This window comes from Narcine bancroftii, chromosome 13 (assembly GCF_036971445.1).
Source record: "Narcine bancroftii isolate sNarBan1 chromosome 13, sNarBan1.hap1, whole genome shotgun sequence".
In the NCBI taxonomy this organism is placed as follows: domain Eukaryota; kingdom Metazoa; phylum Chordata; class Chondrichthyes; order Torpediniformes; family Narcinidae; genus Narcine; species Narcine bancroftii.
The window spans coordinates 7,614,252-7,633,477 of record NC_091481.1 but is presented as its reverse complement, the minus strand read 5'-3'; the positions used below and the strand labels follow the sequence as shown (position 1 = coordinate 7,633,477).

Below are 19,226 nucleotides of genomic sequence, written 5' to 3'. Positions count from 1 at the left end.
ATTCAAAATAACCTCTCTACTAGCAGCAGAGTGGCTTCAAAGTGCCAGAGAAATAGGTTCAATTCTGACCTCCTATCCTCTATGAAGACTGTGTCTTCCAGTTAGTTTCTTCTATGTGCCTTGGTTCCCTCCCACATTCCAACTTGTGTGATTTAGTAGGTTTATTGGCCACTGTAAATTGCCCCAACTGTGCAGGTGAGCAGTGGAATACAGGAGGACCTCAAGAAAATGTGGAGAAAATAAAAAATTGGAACAATTAAAGGTTAGTGTTAATTTGATGGTTGGTGTAAAGCCGAGAGGCTCAAGGGACTGTTTTCATGCTGGTTATTTCAAGCACCATCATTTCTGACTTCTGACCATCTTTACTCAATAGATGGCAGTATTTCATGCTGTGCATGTACTCTGATTAATGGTACGGTGGTGAGCACTAAGTGCATTGAAATGGTACCATTAAAATCAAATAGTCCCTCGAGGTGCACAGAGATGACATTTGGTTTCTTCACTTATTCCAACATTTTTAAATGTTGGCCAAGGCACAGTCAAAGAAAAATGTGTTAAGACGCACCTTGCCAGAGAGATCCTTTTGATGAATTTTAAAAACAGGCACTCAAGGTAAAAAAAAAAAAATCCTCAATTTTCTGAAATTACTAGCACATACAAGAAATCAGACAAGCAAGAATCTACACTTGGAGCAAAGCTGTGCTTAACAAATGATATGGTGGTTTTGTTATAATAGCTGATACTGAAGGACTGAAAGTCTAGTTTCTCTATCCTTTTGTGGGACTGAAAAGAGAAGTTAGATCAGAAAATCTCCTTTTAATTAGAATGCTTTACTTTGCTTTACCTTAATTATCTTCAATAGAAGAATATAGCCTTGTTTCCCATGATGCCATGGTACAGGATGAAGAAAGTCAGAATATTTACAAAGATACACACCTGTAATAAAAATTAAAATATTGCAGTTAATTTGCCTCTCATGTGAAAGCTAAAACCTTTCCCTTAAAACCTTGAAATAACACTACATAGGATCAGTATATTGTAATATGGAGGACCACATGAAGGCAATGTGAAAGAAGGAGTTGTTTGGATATTAAGCAGTTGGTTTTCATTTGTCTCAAACCTGTGGAACACATCAGCTGATGTGACCGGTGGTAACTATTGAGCGGAAGCCAGATCGGTTTCTGACTCAGACAGAGGTAGACAGAGGTACTAGAGAGAAAATTAAAGCCTGGCCAGAACCCACCAGACCATAACATGACCGCAGCCAATCTGAACCCACCCCAAGGTTCAGCACCTATAACTTTTTTTCTGTACCCCACCCAACCATCATCTCAAGTCTTCTGCTTACACTGAAGTGAACTAAGGTGACTGCGATGTCATGGGATAGGCCAGCGTGGCCACTTCCAACCTGAACCAAAAAGGTTCATCAGAATAAATGCTGGATGCAAAGCATGTCTGTTTTTGGCAGGCATCACTCTAATTAGAAGTTAAATGTCTTTTTAAATAACCCATGATTGGCAAAGTTGCTCGGAGAAGAAATGTTTTCACACATTTCTCCTCATTTGGAGGTAGAATTTAGTCTTTCCATTCCCATCATCCAGAAAAGATAAAGATTGCATGGCAGTATTTGGGTAGGAAGGAGGTGGTAGTACAAAGCATCTGGTGTAATATAGTAAAATCCCAGGTATCTGGAAATCAAGCAACCAGCAATCCAATGAACTAGCAAAAAAGAGGAAATTAATATATTTTTTAAATTAATAATCAATAAAAATTTTAAATGACATTTAAAATTGTGAAAGTAAATGTTCTCCGAGGCAACATACAACCATTTGAAGATGGGAGCAAACACTCATTCAGCGGAGCAGCCCGGTTGTGCCCTTCCCACAGAAGCCCTGTAATTTCAGTAAGATTGTGTTTGAATGAAATGGCAAATCTCAGTCTTTGAGTTAATTTCTGTGACAGTTGGCCACTGGGAGGTCCCTATTATTACAATAGATAGAACAAAGATGCTCAACAAATCGATCTTCCAGTCTTTGCCTGATCTCTGATACAAAGGAGGCCAAAACGAGAACACCAGATGCAGCAGATGATGGCAAAGTTGTCATAGCGGTTAGCACATCTTTACAGCGACTGGGCTTCAATTCCCACGCTGCAAGGAATTCATTCTCCCCGTGTCTGGGTGGTTTTTCCAACCACTGTTCAAAACATATGAGGGTATGTTAATTGAGTGTAAATTGGGTGGCACGAACTCATGGACCAAAATGGCCCGTTACCATGCTGTATGTCTAAATTTTTTTAAAATTAAATTTATGACCCCTGCAGATTCACTTCGCTTAGGATTCTATGGGGCTCCAAATGATAGTGAGGAAGGAGGTGTGGGTGCAAGTGCACCATTTCCTGCAGTCACAGGGGTAGGTACCTAGGGGTGATAAGTGGACAAAGGAGTCACAGAGGAAGCCAGTCCCTACAGAGACGGGAGGAGAGGGTAGATGTGACTGGTGGTGGGATTATGTTGCAGGTGGCAGAAATTTTGGAGCTTAATATGTTGGATGCAGAGACTGATGGGGTGGTAGGTGAGAACAAAAGGAATCCTGTCCTTATTGTATCTAGGAATGGAGGGGGCCAGCCAGAGCAGATGTGCAGGAAATAGAGAAGATGCAGGTAAGGGCTGAGTTGATGGTAAAAGAAGCCATGTTTTTTGAAGTAGGAGGACATCTCGGATGATCTGTAATGGAAGGTATTATCCCAGGAGCAGATGTGACAGAGAAATTGAGAGGACAGAACAGAATCTTTAGAGGATAGGGTGTAGTTGAGGTAACTGTGGGAGTGTGTGGATTTGTAGAAAATGTCTGTAAAGAGTTAGTCTCCCAAGATAAAGATAAAGGGGAGAGTGTTGCCAGAAATGGAACAAATGAACACTACTACAAAGTACTACTCCCAGGTGCTCTCATTCATTCTGTATACACAAGTTACTTATTCCACAAAAACTAATATACCTTTCATTGGATCTCCAAGTATAGTAATATCACTATTCCCAGTCCTCAATCCTAATTGACAAACTTCTTTTACCTGAAGCAAAACAGAAGAAAAATCAAGTGACATTGAGAATAGATATTCAGTGGCAAGCACCAGCATTCTTTCTTGCTTCACACAGCTTTCTTAGAGGAAGGCTTTAACAACATAAGAACAGAAGAAATAGGAGAGAAGGCCATCTGGTCCATCAACCCTGCTCTGACATTCAATTGTGTCGGATCTGGCCGTGGACTAAGCTCCACTTACCCCACAACCCTTATTATTTAAAAATCTATGTAACTGATCTTAAATACATTTCCCCTTCCCTCATGTTTCTTAAAGCACAGGAGGCTACTCAGCCCAAAGTCCAGGATAGTTCTTGAAGAATTCCCACTCTCAAAGTCTGCTTTCAAGTTTATTATCATCTGATTGTTCCTATACATCCTGATGAAATCGTGCATCTCCAAATCACCCATTCTTAACGGGACCTTATGGCCCAGCATGGGGGCCAGAGCACATTTAAGGGTGGGAGGCCCACACACAGAAATTATAAAATATTTTTAATGTAGTTGGTAGGAGAAAAGTATGGAAGAAACCAACTAAAAATCTGCTTCACAGGGAAGGGGGTCCATAAACTTTGAGCAGAGTCTTAAGGGGGCAAGAGCCAAAAAAAAATGTTGAGAATGGCTGCTCCAACCATGGTGCACACACAAAAACTAGTAAATAATGATGACATAAATAATCAAAATAAATATATAAATATTTGAAATTATGTACATGGTTATAGGATACTAAGCTTTCATGGAGAGAAGACTCCGAGAAAAAGTCCATGATTTCCCAAGGCTCGTCATGGGCCTTTACTAACTGAAAACAGTTTAATAAGCTAAGGTCTTGGACTCTCTCTTTCCCAAGTATCCCTCATGAACATATGTCTATATAATGGCACGGAGCCTGGCAGCCTGAGTAGACTCAGACAAGATCCACCAACATAAACATTCTGATTAAAACCCTTGGATTCGAACAAGGTCTGCCGATACTATGGTTGCTCAGTTCAGTACTTTCTGAAGCAGCAGGATGCCTAGAGTCAATCATTAATTTTTACTTTTAATTCAGAGATCAACATCACCTTTGAAAGTGTCAGTTTAATGTCAAGTCAAGGATGGAGGAAACGATTAGGTTCCAGTCAGATTCAGAATGGCCATTGGTGGAACAATTTTTAATTTTATTCCTGAACAGCTGTTAAAGAGTTTAGAAAGAATAAAGAAACTGTGCAACTTCCACTTTCACCATTTCTGAAGCTACCTGAACTAATGCACGTGTATTATAATGCACTTGCATTATAATACAGCCTTTGATATAATCAAAATTCTCATTCTTTCCCTCCCAATTCTCCTACTAAATTTACCTCCTCTTCTGTTTCAAACAGTAAAAAAGCAAAAGACTCAGCAAGCTCCTCCTTGGCATATCCTCTTCGCTTCATATCCAACAGCCAGTCACTGTGCTGTAATAAATAAAACATTGTAATTACATTTCAATTTTTTTTTAAATTTAGATATATAGCATGGTATCAGGCTCATTCTGCCCACGAGCCTATTCCGCCCAATTAACCGACAATCCCGAGATGTTTTGAACGGTGGGAAGAAACCCAAGCAGACATGGGGAATACGTACAAACTCCTTACAGATAACGCCGGATTCGAACCCAAGTCATGCCACCCTACATTTAGAGATTCAGCATGGTAACAGACCCTTCTGGCCCACACCTCCCAAATACACCCATGAGACCAATCAACCTACCAATCCTGTAAGTCTTTGGAAAGTGGGAGGAAACCTACGCTCTACCACATTATCAGAAAACAGTTTGGTTCCAAGGAATGTTAAACATCTTTTACTATTTACTGAATTTTGGGGTCTGAGCGTCAGAGACAAGACCAGAACTTTATTGTCGATCCTCGGAAAGTTAATAGCTCACCCCCACTTTGAAAAACTGCAGCTTTCTAATGAAGATTTTCTCAATGTTACAGGAACAAGTTCCAAGATTTAGACCTAGTGTCCATCCTGATACTTCCAGGTCAATATTTTTACAATTTACACAATTAACTTGGCTGAAAGATCTAGTTGCTAATTTTGCACTTGGAGAAAGAGAGTTTTGAATGGGACTCAGAGGCTACAAGAGGTTGGTTGAGTTTGACATTAGAAGGCTATTTGCAGCGAGGTTCCACCCTAATTAACCCAAGGCCTATCCCCACATGGAGCTGGATGCTGTAAATAGCACTAGGTGTGCAGGAGCCTTATGGAATTTGGGAGGAAATAAGTATAGGGAGGAGATCAATATGAATGGATGGTTGATGGTCAGCATGGGCCAAAGGGTCTGATTCCATGATGCACAATCCTAAAGGTACCAAAATGATGATGGCTATCATCTGGAATTGAAGACCATGGCCTGATGAGACCTAGTAAGGTGAAATGTCCTTGGTCAGGTGGCTTTGAATTTTTGAAGGACCACAAATCTTCATTTGTTCAGTTTATCTGAGTCAAGACCATAGACTTTTGAACACCAAGAAAATTAAAGAGCACGAGAACCTGGCAGGAAAGTAAACCAAAATAGAAAATATATCACTATTTTGTTGACTATGTAGACTCCCTCTCTTCTCATATTGTAATACCTGATGAAGCAGCCTTGTATTATTCACCAAGGTTACTTGGTTGTAATGAAAATAATCCACCGAATTTTCATCTAAGTATGCCTGGTGCAAGATTCGTAATATTTCTTGTGTAAACTGACTGGAGGCAAGAGATATGGGACAAAATATTTCTGAAAAAGATAAATAGATATTATTTTATGACATTTTGGAATAATAATACATTTTGGAGGTACAGTTGTTACAAACAAACCTTTAAAATTTTGTTTGGGACAGAAGGAACTTTGTTAGCACTAACACAGGAACAGCAATGGAAAATTCACCAGTCAGTGGTAAATTCAAAATAGTAGTTTTTTACTTAAACTATTAACAACATAACATTTCTTATTTCTCTCTACAATTACTCAACTCTAAACTTCACCCTGTGTGTGTGTGTGTGTGTGTGTGTGTGTGTGTGTGTGTGTGTGTGTGTGTGTGTGTGTGTGTGTGTGTGTGTGTGTGTGTGTGTGTGTGTGTGTGTGTGTGTGTGCGCGCCATTAAAGTCCCTTATAGTCCAAGAAAAAGAAGCAAAATAGAGTCCCTTCAGAGACCAAAACTCCATAGATTCGCCTCCAGCACCTCCAAACAATCAGAAACCTGACCTCAAGATCCAAATCTCTGACATGATTAGAAGCCCTTCAGCACCCTCTCGCATCCCAGTCTCAAGCCAATCTTCAGCAGTCCTCAGCCTGGTGCTAGTCCCTTGACTGCAGTCACCAGCTGCCCAGATCCTCATCTTCAGTCACCAAAAATCCACAGCTTGTGTGTTCTTCAGCCACAGAGACCCTCAATGGTCCGCCGCCATGGTCACCATTCTATGGGTCATCTCCTCTGCTTCTCTTCTCAAACGCAGGATATGGGGGGGGTGGGAAGTTGTCCCCATTTTCTGGTGCCCTGTGCCAGTCCTCTGCTTCCCCAGAGTCTGCAATCCATCGTGGCTGCTGCAGATCATAGGTGTTGCCACCTTGGGCCAGACCCCGCAGTCACTGGAATTTTAAATAAAGCCAACGTCGAGTTCCATTTACAGACTGTTTAAAGCCTGCACGGAGCTGAAGGCAGTTGGATCCCTTGTGGGAGCACTTTGTCTCTGCTGCTCCCTCTCTCCAGGTCCGCATTTGCATCAGCACTCCTAACTTTATCCTGTTTACCCTCTCCTTGGCAATGGATGAGGCATTTGTGTGGGAATGGGGACAAAAAGAGTTAAAATGGCCACCAATAGGAGTTCCAACCAGCACCTGACAGAGCTGAGGTGTTCAGCAAAGCACTCATCCAACCTGCATTGGAGCTTGGCGATGTAGAGCAAGCCAAATCACGAACGAGAAATGCAGTGGATGTATGTGAAAAACAGCCTCAGCTGGAAGGACTGTTTATAACCTTGGATGGAGGTGAAGGAGGATATTTAGGATCAGTCAGAATCAGAATTTATTGTCATGAATTTGTTGTTTTGTGGCAGCGTCACAGGGCAAACCTTTATATAAACCACCTTACAAAATAAAAATAGTGGGGAAAAAAGTCAAAGTGAGGCTGTGTCTTTGGATCATTCATCATACAGGAATCAGGCGGCAGTGGGGAAGAAGCAGTCCTTGTGCCGCTGAGTGCTCGTCTTCAGGCTCCTGTACCTTTTCCCTGATGGTAGCAGAGTGAAGAGGGCATGGCCTGGGTGATGGGGGTCCTTGAGAATAGGGGCCGTTTTCTTAAGAAACCAAATTTTGTAGATGTCCTCGATGGAAAGAAGACTGGTGCCCGTGAGGTCGCAAGCAGGGTTAACAACCATCTGGAGTTTTTTTTCTTGTCCTCTATATCAGAGAGTGATGCAACCAGACAAAATGCTCTCCACGGAACACCTATAGAAGTTTGAGAGTCTTCAGTGACATACCAAATCTCCACAAACACCTCACAAAATATAGCTTCTGGCAGGCCTTCTTTATGATTGTATCAACATGAAGGCTCCAGGCCAAACAAGATCAAGTCTTTCACCAACGAGGAGGAGTCACATGATGGAGTAGTGGCCGGTAGGGTAAAACCAGCCCTCTCCAGAAAATTAGAAATGAAGTTAAAAAAAGACAAAGTTCAATAAATATAAAATATCAGAAATAAAAGATAAAGTTGCACAGAAGATAAAGAAGATGGCACCTAGAAGGAAAAAGTAAAAACAACGGGTGAAAAAAGACACTGGAAAAAAAAGGAGAAGGCCTTACCTGCACAAAGAAACAGGGAGCCATGGTGGAGAAGAGCGCCCTCTCTCCGAGGTTGGTGTCGGCCCTACAGAGTCGCGACCCCCTGACCGGTGGACTGCAAAAATGGCTCTCTGAGCCAAACAAAATGTGCAGTGCACGATCTAAGATAAAGGAAAACACCGACAGGAGGGGGGGCTCAGCCGAGGAGCGGACAACCACGGCGTGACCAGCTGAGGGATGCCCCGACACCAGGGCTCTCAGCTGAAAGATGAGGAAAGCGGCAGGAGAGGGAGTGAAGTACCAGGTGAGAAAGAAAGTCGATGAGGTGAAAGGCAAGAGGAGCAGCAGCAGGAAGCTCGACAGATGAGCAGCTCAGAAGGACAGGACCAACAGTAAGAGGCCCAGCAAGAAGAGGCCTGACAAAGTGATACAACCAACTCATCAGAAAAATCAGAAGAGACACAGATACAAAGAAAAGAAGAAGTCGACGACACAAACACAGGTACGACACAGAAGAGGAAGACCAAGATCACAGAGAAATAGAAGATAAAACAGATGGACAGAATATAGATAAAGCTTTTTTTGAAGAACAAATTAGATCATTAAAAGAATGGTTGACATTAGAATTTAGTGCAATCAAAAGAAAGATGAAAAGAACAGAAAATAAAATACAAAGATTAAAATTAGTCATGACAGAAATAGGGAAAAGAGTACAGAATGTGGAAGAATGAGAAATGGCTGTAGAAATGGAAGTAAATGACTTAAGAGGAAAATTGGAAGAAAGTGATAAAAAATTTAAAGAGACACAAGAGTTGTTAGCTCAGAAAATTGATATGTTGGAAAATTATAGTATGAGAAACAACATAAAAATAGTGGGCCTAAAGGAAGATGAAGAAGGCACAGATATGAAGGAATTTATAATGGATCCCGAAGGTCCTGGGAACGACAGAAATACAGGAAGAAATGGAAATAGAAAGGACAAACAGAGCATTAGCTCTGAAACTGCAGGCACATCAAAAACCAAGATCCATCTTAGTAAAATTTTTGAGATATACGACAAGAGAAAATATACTGGAGCGGGCAAGGAATAAAGTTAGAGAAGACAATAAACCATTGGAATACAAGGGTCAAAAAATATTTTTTTTACCCAGACATAAGTTTTGAACTCCTAAAGACGAAGAAGGAGTTTAATACAGCAAAATCGATCCTATGGAAAAAAGGTTATAAATTCATGTTAAGACAACCAGCTGTGCTTAAAATATTTATCCCTGGAGATCAAAACAGACTGTTCTCGGATCCGGAGGAAGCACAAGAATTTGCAGAACGTTTGCAGGACAGATGAAGAGATGTATTAATGAAGAACGGCGATAAAATATATATATGAAGATGTAAAAACAATGTATAAAGAAGGAAGGAAGGGGGAAAAAAGGGAGAACTTTGTTATATATGTAAAAAAAGTGTTTTCTGGGGAGGGTTGGTGGGGGGGGGAAGAGAATAACCATCACTGCAAAATCAGTTGACGCTTGCAAGCAGGATCACAATTCAAATGGAAAGTGGAGTTGTGGTTGCCCGGCAAGGGATAAGGGGCAACTTGGGGTGGGGGGGGGTGGTATTTGGGGTTAAGGTAATATTGGATGTGGGAGTTGTTGGAGTATTTTATGTTTCAAATGTGTTGTTATACATTGAGTTTAAAAAGGGAAAACTGAGAGATGAAAACGGGGAAAAGGGGGATGGTGGTGGTGAGGAAGCAAAAATGAGGTGTAAACAGGATATGAGATGCCCACGTTGAACTATATGACTATAAACATTAATGGAATACATAACCAAATTAAAAGGAAGAGGCTATTAAATTTACTGAAAAAAGAAAAAATAGATATAGCATTTGTGCAGGAAACACATCTAACTGAAGTGGAACATAACAAATTAAAGAGACTGGGTAGGACACGTAGCGGCAGCATCCTATAATTCAAAAGCTAGAGGTGTAGCTATATTAATTAATAAAAATGTACCAATCAAAATAGAGGAGGAAATAATAGATCCAGCAGGGAGGTCTGTAATGATAAAGTGTCAGATATATTCAGAATTTTATATTATATATGCATCTAATGAGGAGGATCAAAAATTTATGCAGGATATTTTTTTGAAGATTGTAGATACACAAGGAAGTATATTCATAGGAGGGGATTTTAACCTTAATTTGGATCCAATGTTGGATAAAACTGGACAAAAGACAAGCAAAAAGAATAAAGTGGCCAAATTTATGGTTAAATCAACGCAGGAAACGAAACATGGAGGAGGCAGCACCCAAGAGAGAAGGAATCCTCATATTATTCAAGTAGGCATAAAACATACTCAAGGATTGATATGTTTTTGTTGTTGGCCCATATTCAAGGGAGAGTTAGGAAAACTGAGTATAAAGCTAGACTAATATCAGATCATTCACCCCTGTTATTAGCAATAGAACTAGAGGACATCCCACCAAGAACATATAGATGGAGGTTAAACTCCATGCTACTTAAAAGGCAAGAATTTAGAGAGTTTATTGAACGCCAAATTAAAACATATTTTGAAATAAATACGGAATCAGTGAAAGACAAATTTATATTATGGAACGCAATGAAAGCCTTCATTAGAGGGCAGATAATAAGTTATGTAACTAAGATGAAAAAGGACAACAATTGGGAAATAGAGCAGTTAGAAAGGGAGATAGTAAGTACAGAAAAGGAATTTGTAAAAAGGGATGATATCACAAAAAGGAGAGAATTGGTGGACAAAAAAAATAAAATACGAAACATTACAAACATACAAGGTGGAGAAGAACATAATGAAAATAAAGCAAAAGTATTGCAAACTGGGAGAAAAAACACAAAATATTAGCCTGGCAACTTAAAACAAGCTAAAAGAAATGTATTGGCATCAAGGAAAAAGGACAAACAAATTACATATAATCCAATAAAGATTAATGAAAACTTTAAGGAAATCTATGAACAATTATACCAAACTGAGAACGAGGGGAAAGATGATAAAATGGAAGAGTTTTTAGCTAAAATTGAACTGCCGAAATTGCAAGAAGAGGAACAAAACAAAGTGATAAAACCATTTGAAATAGAGGAAGTACAGGATATATTAAAAAAGCTGCCGAACAATAAAACGCCAGGAGAGGATGGATTCCCAATAGAATTCTATAAAACATTTAAAAAGTTATTAATTCCTCCTCTCCTGGAAGTAATGAACCAGATAAGACGGGGAAGTATCCATTAACACCAGCATCATATAGACCAATATCTCTACTTAATTCAGATTATAAGATAATAGCGAAATGATTAGCAAACAGATTGGGTGATTGTGTACCTAAAATAGTAAAACAGATCACACTGGATTTATTAAGAAAAGACGAACAGCAAATAATATCTGTAAACTTATTAATCTAATTCATGCAGTTCAAGGAAATACATTGTTGCTTTAGACACAGAAAAACCCTTTGACAGAGTAGAATGGAATTATTTATTCAAAGTATTACAGAGGTTCAAGCTACCAGAAAAATATATTAATTGGATTAAAGCATTGTATAATGGACCGTTGACGAAGGTAACAGTAAATGGATATGTATCAAACAATTTAAATTAAGTAGATCAACTAGACAGTTGATCATTGTTCGCTTGAGCAATAGAACCTTTGGCAGAACTGATGAGAACAGAAAACAAAATAAAAGAGATAAAAATAAAGGAGGAGTATAAAATCAGTTTATTTGCAGATGACATCATAGACTAATTAACAGAACCAGAATATCAATAAAAGAATTACATAAGAAATTGAAGGAATATGGAGAAATATCGGGGGTACAAGATCAACGCAAATAAAAGTGAAGTAATGCCAATGAGTAACGTGGGATTATACAGAATTTTAAAAAGAATCACCATTTAAATGGCAAATACAAGCAATCCGATACCTAGGATCAGGTTAGATAATAACTTAAGCCACTTGTACAAACTAAATTATCAGCCACTAATAAGAAATTGCAGGAAGATTTAGAACATTGGAAAGAATTACCACTAACGTTGATAGGGAGGGTAAATGCATCAAAATAAATGTCTTCCCAAGGATACAATACTTATTTCAAATGTTGCCAGTTACCTTAACAGAGAAATTCTTTAATGAACGAAAGAGAATAATAAGGAAATTCTTGTGGAAAGGGGGGAAACCGAGGATAGTGTTAGATAAATTAACAGAGTGGTACAAACAAGGGGGTTTGAAATTACGAAACTTTAAAAATTATTATAGAGCAGCACAATTAAGGTATTTATCAGATTTTTACCAGACAAGACAAAAACCAGACTGGACTAAGATAGAACTAGATAAAATAGGGGAGAAGGTACCGGAACATATACTTTATAAGTGGGATGAAAAGCTGATGCAATATAAAAACTCACCAGTATTGCATCATTTACTTAATATATGGAAGAAGATCCACTTAGAAAATAAAAAAATGAATTACCAAATACCAAAATTGTTATTGACACAAAACCTACTAATCCCTTTCACAATAGATAACCTTTCCTTTCGAGAATGGGAGAGAAAAGGAATCAAAAGAATAGAAAATTGTTTTTTGGGAAATAATTTATTAACATTTGAACAGTTGAAGTACAAATATGGAACAACTCATGGTACAATGTTTGCATATCATCAACTGAAAGCTTATTTAAAGGATAAATTGGGAAACAGACTGAGATTATCAGAAGGAAGCAGCTTTGAATATGTAATTACAGACACAATGATATTAAAAGATTTATAATGAACATGTACATTAAGCTGCAAGATAAGGAAAATGATGAAATAAGCTATTTAAATAAACAAAAGTGGGAAAAAGATAAAAAATGAAACATGGGAAAAGTTATGCTCTGGAACTTTGAGGAATATAATAAACACTAGGTTACACATGATACAATATAATTGGTTACACAGGTTATATACCATGCCCCAAAAGTTTTGGGGGCGGGGGGGAAACGGAGGGGGGGAACAGCGGGAGGGGGGGGAACAGCGGGAGGGGGGGGAACAGCGGAGGGGGGGGAACAGCGGGAGGGGGGGGAACAGCGGGAGGGGGGGGAACAGCGGGAGGGGGGGGAACAGCGGGAGGGGGGGGAACAGCGGGAGGGGGGGGAACAGCGGGAGGGGGGGGAACAGCGGAGGGGGGGGAACAGCGGAGGGGGGGGAACAGCGGGAGGGGGGGGAACAGCGGGAGGGGGGGAACAGCGGGAGGGGGGGGAACAGCGGGAGGGGGGGGAACAGCGGGAGGGGGGGGAACAGCGGGAGGGGGGGGAACAGCGGGAGGGGGGGGAACAGCGGGAGGGGGGGGAACAGCGGGAGGGGGGGGAACAGCGGAGGGGGGGGAACAGCGGGAGGGGGGGGAACAGCGGGAGGGGGGGGAACAGCGGGAGGGGGGGGAACAGCGGGAGGGGGGGGAACAGCGGGAGGGGGGGAACAGCGGAGGGAGGGGGGGGAACAGCGGGAGGGGGGGGAACAGCGGGAGGGGGGGGAACAGCGGGAGGGGGGGGAACAGCGGGAGGGGGGGGAACAGCGGGAGGGGGGGGAACAGCGGGAGGGGGGGGAACAGCGGGAGGGGGGGGAACAGCGGGAGGGGGGGGAACAGCGGGAGGGGGGGGAACAGCGGGAGGGGGGGGAACAGCGGGAGGGGGGGGAACAGCGGGAGGGGGGGGGAACAGCGGGAGGGGGGGAACAGCGGGAGGGGGGGGAACAGCGGGAGGGGGGGGAACAGCGGAGGGGGGGGGAACAGCGGGAGGGGGGGGGAACAGCGGAGGGGGGGGAACAGCGGGAGGGGGGGGAACAGCGGGAGGGGGGGGGGAACAGCGGGAGGGGGGGGAACAGCGGGAGGGGGGGGAACAGCGGGAGGGGGGGGAACAGCGGGAGGGGGGGGGAACAGCGGGAGGGGGGGGGAACAGCGGGAGGGGGGGGAACAGCGGGAGGGGGGGGGAACAGCGGGAGGGGGGGGAACAGCGGGAGGGGGGGGAACAGCGGGAGGGGGGGGAACAGCGGGGGGGGGGAACAGCGGGAGGGGGGGGAACAGCGGGAGGGGGGGGAACAGCGGGAGGGGGGGGAACAGCGGGAGGGGGGGGAACAGCGGGAGGGGGGGGAACAGCGGGAGGGGGGGGAACAGCGGGAGGGGGGGGGAACAGCGGGAGGGGGGGAACAGCGGGAGGGGGGGGAACAGCGGGAGGGGGGGGAACAGCGGGAGGGGGGGGAACAGCGGGAGGGGGGGGAACAGCGGGAGGGGGGGGAACAGCGGGAGGGGGGGGAACAGCGGGAGGGGGGGGAACAGCGGGAGGGGGGGGGAACAGCGGGAGGGGGGGGAACAGCGGGAGGGGGGGAACAGCGGGAGGGGGGGGAACAGCGGGAGGGGGGGGAACAGCGGGAGAGGGGGGGAACAGCGGGAGAGGGGGGGGACAGCCGGGAGAGGGGGGGACACCGGGAGAGGGGGGGGACACCGGGAGAGGGGGGGGACACCGGGGAGAGGGGGGGGACACCGGGAGAGGGGGGGGACACCGGGAGAGGGGGGGGACACCGGGAGAGGGGGGGGACACCGGGAGAGGGGGGGGACACCGGGAGAGGGGGGGGACACCGGGAGAGGGGGTGGGGACACCGGGAGAGGGGGGGGACACCGGGAGAGGGGGGGGACACCGGGAGAGGGGGGGGACACCGGAGAGGGGGGGACACCGGGAGAGGGGGGGGACACCGGGAGAGGGGGGGGACACCGGAGAGGGGGGGGACACCGGGAGAGGGGGGGGACACCGGGAGAGAGGGGGGGGACACCGGGAGAGGGGGGGGACACCGGGAGAGGGGGGGACACCGGGAGAGGGGGGGGACACCGGGAGAGGGGGGGGACACCGGGAGAGGGGGGGGGACACCGGGAGAGGGGGGGGACACCGGGAGAGGGGGGGGACACCGGGAGAGGGGGGGGGACACCGGGAGAGGGGGGGGGACACCGGGAGAGGGGGGGGACACCGGGAGAGGGGGGGGGACACCGGGAGAGGGGGGGGACACCGGGAGAGGGGGGGGACACCGGGAGAGGGGGGGACACCGGGAGAGGGGGGGGACACCGGGAGAGGGGGGGGACACCGGGAGAGGGGGGGGGACACCGGGATAGGGGGGGGACACCGGGAGAGGGGGGGGGACACCGGAGAGGGGGGGGACACCGGGAGAGGGGGGGGGACACCGGGAGAGGGGGGGGACACCGGGAGAGGGGGGGGACACCGGGAGAGGGGGGGGACACCGGGAGAGGGGGGGGACACCGGGAGAGGGGGGGGACACCGGGAGAGGGGGGGGACACCGGGAGAGGGGGGGGACACCGGGAGAGGGGGGGGACACCGGGAGAGGGGGGGGACACCGGGAGAGGGGGGGGACACCGGGAGAGGGGGGGGACACCGGGAGAGGGGGGGGACACCGGGAGAGGGGGGGACACCGGGAGAGGGGGGGGACACCGGGAGAGGGGGGGGACACCGGAGAGGGGGGGGACACCGGGAGAGGGGGGGGGACACCGGGAGAGGGGGGGACACCGGAGAGGGGGGGGACACCGGAGAGGGGGGGGGACACCGGGAGAGGGGGGGGACACCGGGAGAGGGGGGGGACACCGGGAGAGGGGGGGGACACCGGGAGAGGGGGGGGACACCGGGAGAGGGGGGGGACACCGGGAGAGGGGGGGGGACACCGGGAGAGGGGGGGGACACCGGGAGAGGGGGGGGACACCGGGAGAGGGGGGGGACACCGGGAGAGGGGGGGACACCGGGAGAGGGGGGGGACACCGGGAGAGGGGGGGGACACCGGGAGAGGGGGGGGACACCGGGAGAGGGGGGGGACACCGGGAGAGGGGGGGGACACCGGGAGAGGGGGGGGACACCGGGAGAGGGGGGGGACACCGGAGAGGGGGGGGACACCGGGAGAGGGGGGGGACACCGGGAGAGGGGGGGGGACACCGGGAGAGGGGGGGGACACCGGGAGAGGGGGGGGACACCGGGAGAGGGGGGGGACACCGGGAGAGGGGGGGGACACCGGGAGAGGGGGGGGACACCGGGAGAGGGGGGGGACACCGGGAGAGGGGGGGGACACCGGGAGAGGGGGGGGACACCGGAGAGGGGGGGGACACCGGAGAGGGGGGGGACACCGGGAGAGGGGGGGGACACCGGGAGAGGGGGGGGGACCACCGGGAGAGGGGGGACAGCCGGAGGGGGGGACACCGGGAGAGGGGGGGGACACCGGGAGAGGGGGGGGACACCGGGAGAGGGGGGGACACCGGGAGAGGGGGGGGACACGGGAGAGGGGGGGGACACCGGGAGAGGGGGGGGGACACCGGGAGAGGGGGGGGACACCGGGAGAGGGGGGGGACACCGGGAGAGGGGGGGGACACCGGAGAGGGGGGGACACCGGGAGAGGGGGGGGACACCGGGAGAGGGGGGGACACCGGGAGAGGGGGGGGACACCGGGAGAGGGGGGGACACCGGGAGAGGGGGGGACACCGGGAGAGGGGGGGGACACCGGGAGAGGGGGGGGACACCGGGAGAGGGGGGGGACACCGGGAGAGGGGGGGACACGGGAGAGGGGGGGACACCGGGAGAGGGGGGGGACACCGGGAGAGGGGGGGGGGACACCGGGACGAGGGGGGGGACACCGGAGAGGGGGGGACACCGGGAGAGGGGGGGGGACACCGGGAGAGGGGGGGGACACCGGGAGAGGGGGGGGACACCGGGAGAGGGGGGGGGACACCGGGAGAGGGGGGGGGGACACCGGGAGAGGGGGGGGACACCGGGAGAGGGGGGGGACACCGGGAGAGGGGGGGGACACCGGGAGAGGGGGGGGACACCGGGAGAGGGGGGGGGACACCGGGAGAGGGGGGGACACCGGGAGAGGGGGGGGACACCGGGAGAGGGGGGGGGACACCGGGAGAGGGGGGGGACACCGGGAGAGGGGGGGGACACCGGGAGAGGGGGGGGACACCGGGAGAGGGGGGGGACACCGGGAGAGGGGGGGGACACCGGGAGAGGGGGGGGACACCGGGAGAGGGGGGGACACCGGGAGAGGGGGGGGACACCGGGAGAGGGGGGGGACACCGGGAGAGGGGGGGGACACCGGGAGAGGGGGGGGGACACCGGGAGAGGGGGGGGACACCGGGAGAGGGGGGCGGGGACACCGGGAGAGGGGGGGGACACCGGGAGAGGGGGGGGACACCGGGAGAGGGGGGGACACCGAGGGGGGGGACACCGGGAGAGGGGGGGGGACACCGGGAGAGGGGGGGGACACCGGGAGAGGGGGGGGACACCGGGAGAGGGGGGGACACCGGGAGAGGGGGGGGGACACCGGGAGAGGGGGGGGACACCGGGAGAGGGGGGGGACACCGGGAGAGGGGGGGGACACGGGAGAGGGGGGGACACCGGGAGAGGGGGGGGACACCGGGAGAGGGGGGGGACACCGGGGAGAGGGGGGGGACACCGGGAGAGGGGGGGGACACCGGGAGAGGGGGGGGACACCGGAGAGGGGGGGGACACCGGGAGAGGGGGGGACACCGGTGACCCGAGGGGGGGGGACACCGGGAGAGGGGGGGGACACCGGGAGAGGGGGGGGACACCGGGAGAGGGGGGGGACACCGGGAGAGGGGGGGGACACCGGGAGAGGGGGGGGACACCGGGAGAGGGGGGGGGACACCGGGAGAGGGGGGGGACACCGGGAGAGGGGGGGGACACCGGGAGAGGGGGGGGACACCGGGAGAGGGGGGGGACACCGGGAGAGGGGGGGACACCGGGAGAGGGGGGGGGACACCGGGAGAGGGGGGGGACACCGGAGAGGGGGGGGGACACCGGAGAGGGGGGGGACACCGGGAGAGGGGGGGACACCGGGAGAGGGGGGGGGACACCGGGAGAGGGGGGGACACCGGAGAGGGGGGGGACACCGGGAGAGGGGGGGGGGACACCGGAGAGGGGGGGGACACCGGGAGAGGGGGGGACACCGGGAGAGGGGGGGGACACCGGGAGAGGGGGGGGACACCGGGAGAGGGGGGGGACACCGGGAGAGGGGGGGGACACCGGGAGAGGGGGGGGACACCGGGAGAGGGGGGGGGGACACCGGGAGAGGGGGGGACACCGGAGAGGGGGGGGACACCGGAGAGGGGGGGGACACCGGGAGAGGGGGGGGGACACCGGGAGAGGGGGGGGACACCGGGAGAGGGGGGGGACACCGGAGAGGGGGGGGACACCGGGAGAGGGGGGGGACACCGGGAGGAGGGGGGACACCGGGAGAGGGGGGGGACACCGGAGAGGGGGGGGACACCGGAGAGGGGGGGGACACCGGGAGAGGGGGGGGGACACCGGAGAGGGGGGGGACACCGGGAGAGGGGGGGGACACCGGGAGAGGGGGGGGACACCGGGAGAGGGGGGGGACACCGGGGAGAGGGGGGGGGACACGGGGAGAGGGGGGGGACACGGGAGAGGGGGGGGGACACCGGAGAGGGGGGGGGACACCGGGAGAGGGGGGGGGGACACCGGGAGAGGGGGGGGACGACCGGGAGAGGGGGGGGGACACCGGGAGAGGGGGGGACACGGGAGAGGGGGGGGACACCGGGAGAGGGGGGGGACACCGGGAGAGGGGGGGGACACCGGGAGAGGGAGGGGGGGACACGGGGAGAGGGGGGGGGGACACCGGGGAGAGGGGGGGGGACCCGGAGAGGGGGGGGACACCGGGAGAGGGGGGGGACCCGGGAGAGGGGGGGACACGGGAGAGGGGGGGAACGGGGAGGGGGGAAGGGGAGGAGGGAGGACGGGGGAGAGGGGGACGGGGGAGAGGGGGACGGGGGAGAGGGGAGGGGGGAGGGGGACGAGGGGAGAGGTGGGAACGGGGGAGGAGGGGGAACGGGGGGAGGGGGGAACGGGGGGAGAGGGGAACGGGGGGAGAGGGGGAACGGGGGGAGAGGGGGTGGGGTGAGGGGGGGAACGAGAGAAGACTCCAGAAGGGACGAGCCAGGCGCCACGACACACAAGGCCGGAGGTTCCCTGCCACGCGCTGCCGATGAGGGTGACGCGGAGGAGTGGACGCCACGCGGTGAGGCCGGATGCGGCGGTGGGAGAGAGGGCAGAGGGAGGGAGGGCGGCGCGCAGCCTCACCGTCGCGGCCGAGCGACGACGCCACATCTCCTGACACATCCTGATTGCACTGGTCGGGGGGTCGCTCCTGCGGTCTGGGGGTCCCGTGCGTCCGACGTCACTCTGCCCCGGCGATGCTACGCTGTGCGTTACCGTCGCGTCACAATAGGCACGCTCCTCCCACCTGTGCCGCGGCGTTTTGGTTGGGTTGGCACCGGA

At 51.8% G+C, this 19,226-nt stretch overlaps 1 protein-coding gene across 1 annotated transcript in view; it reads right to left on the bottom strand.

The window, feature by feature from the left end:
- LOC138747997 (uncharacterized) overlaps window positions 1-19,226 on the bottom strand; it is a 67,669-nt gene that overhangs the window by 47,831 nt on the left and 612 nt on the right. Inside the window, exons 2-6 of the mRNA XM_069907696.1 lie at window positions 19,029-19,102; window positions 5,678-5,826; window positions 4,418-4,513; window positions 2,997-3,069; window positions 845-936 (exon numbers count right to left, since the gene is read on the bottom strand). Of these exons, the coding sequence (XP_069763797.1) occupies window positions 845-936; window positions 2,997-3,069; window positions 4,418-4,513; window positions 5,678-5,826; window positions 19,029-19,102 (484 nt within the window). The remainder of the gene's footprint in view (window positions 1-844; window positions 937-2,996; window positions 3,070-4,417; window positions 4,514-5,677; window positions 5,827-19,028; window positions 19,103-19,226) is intronic.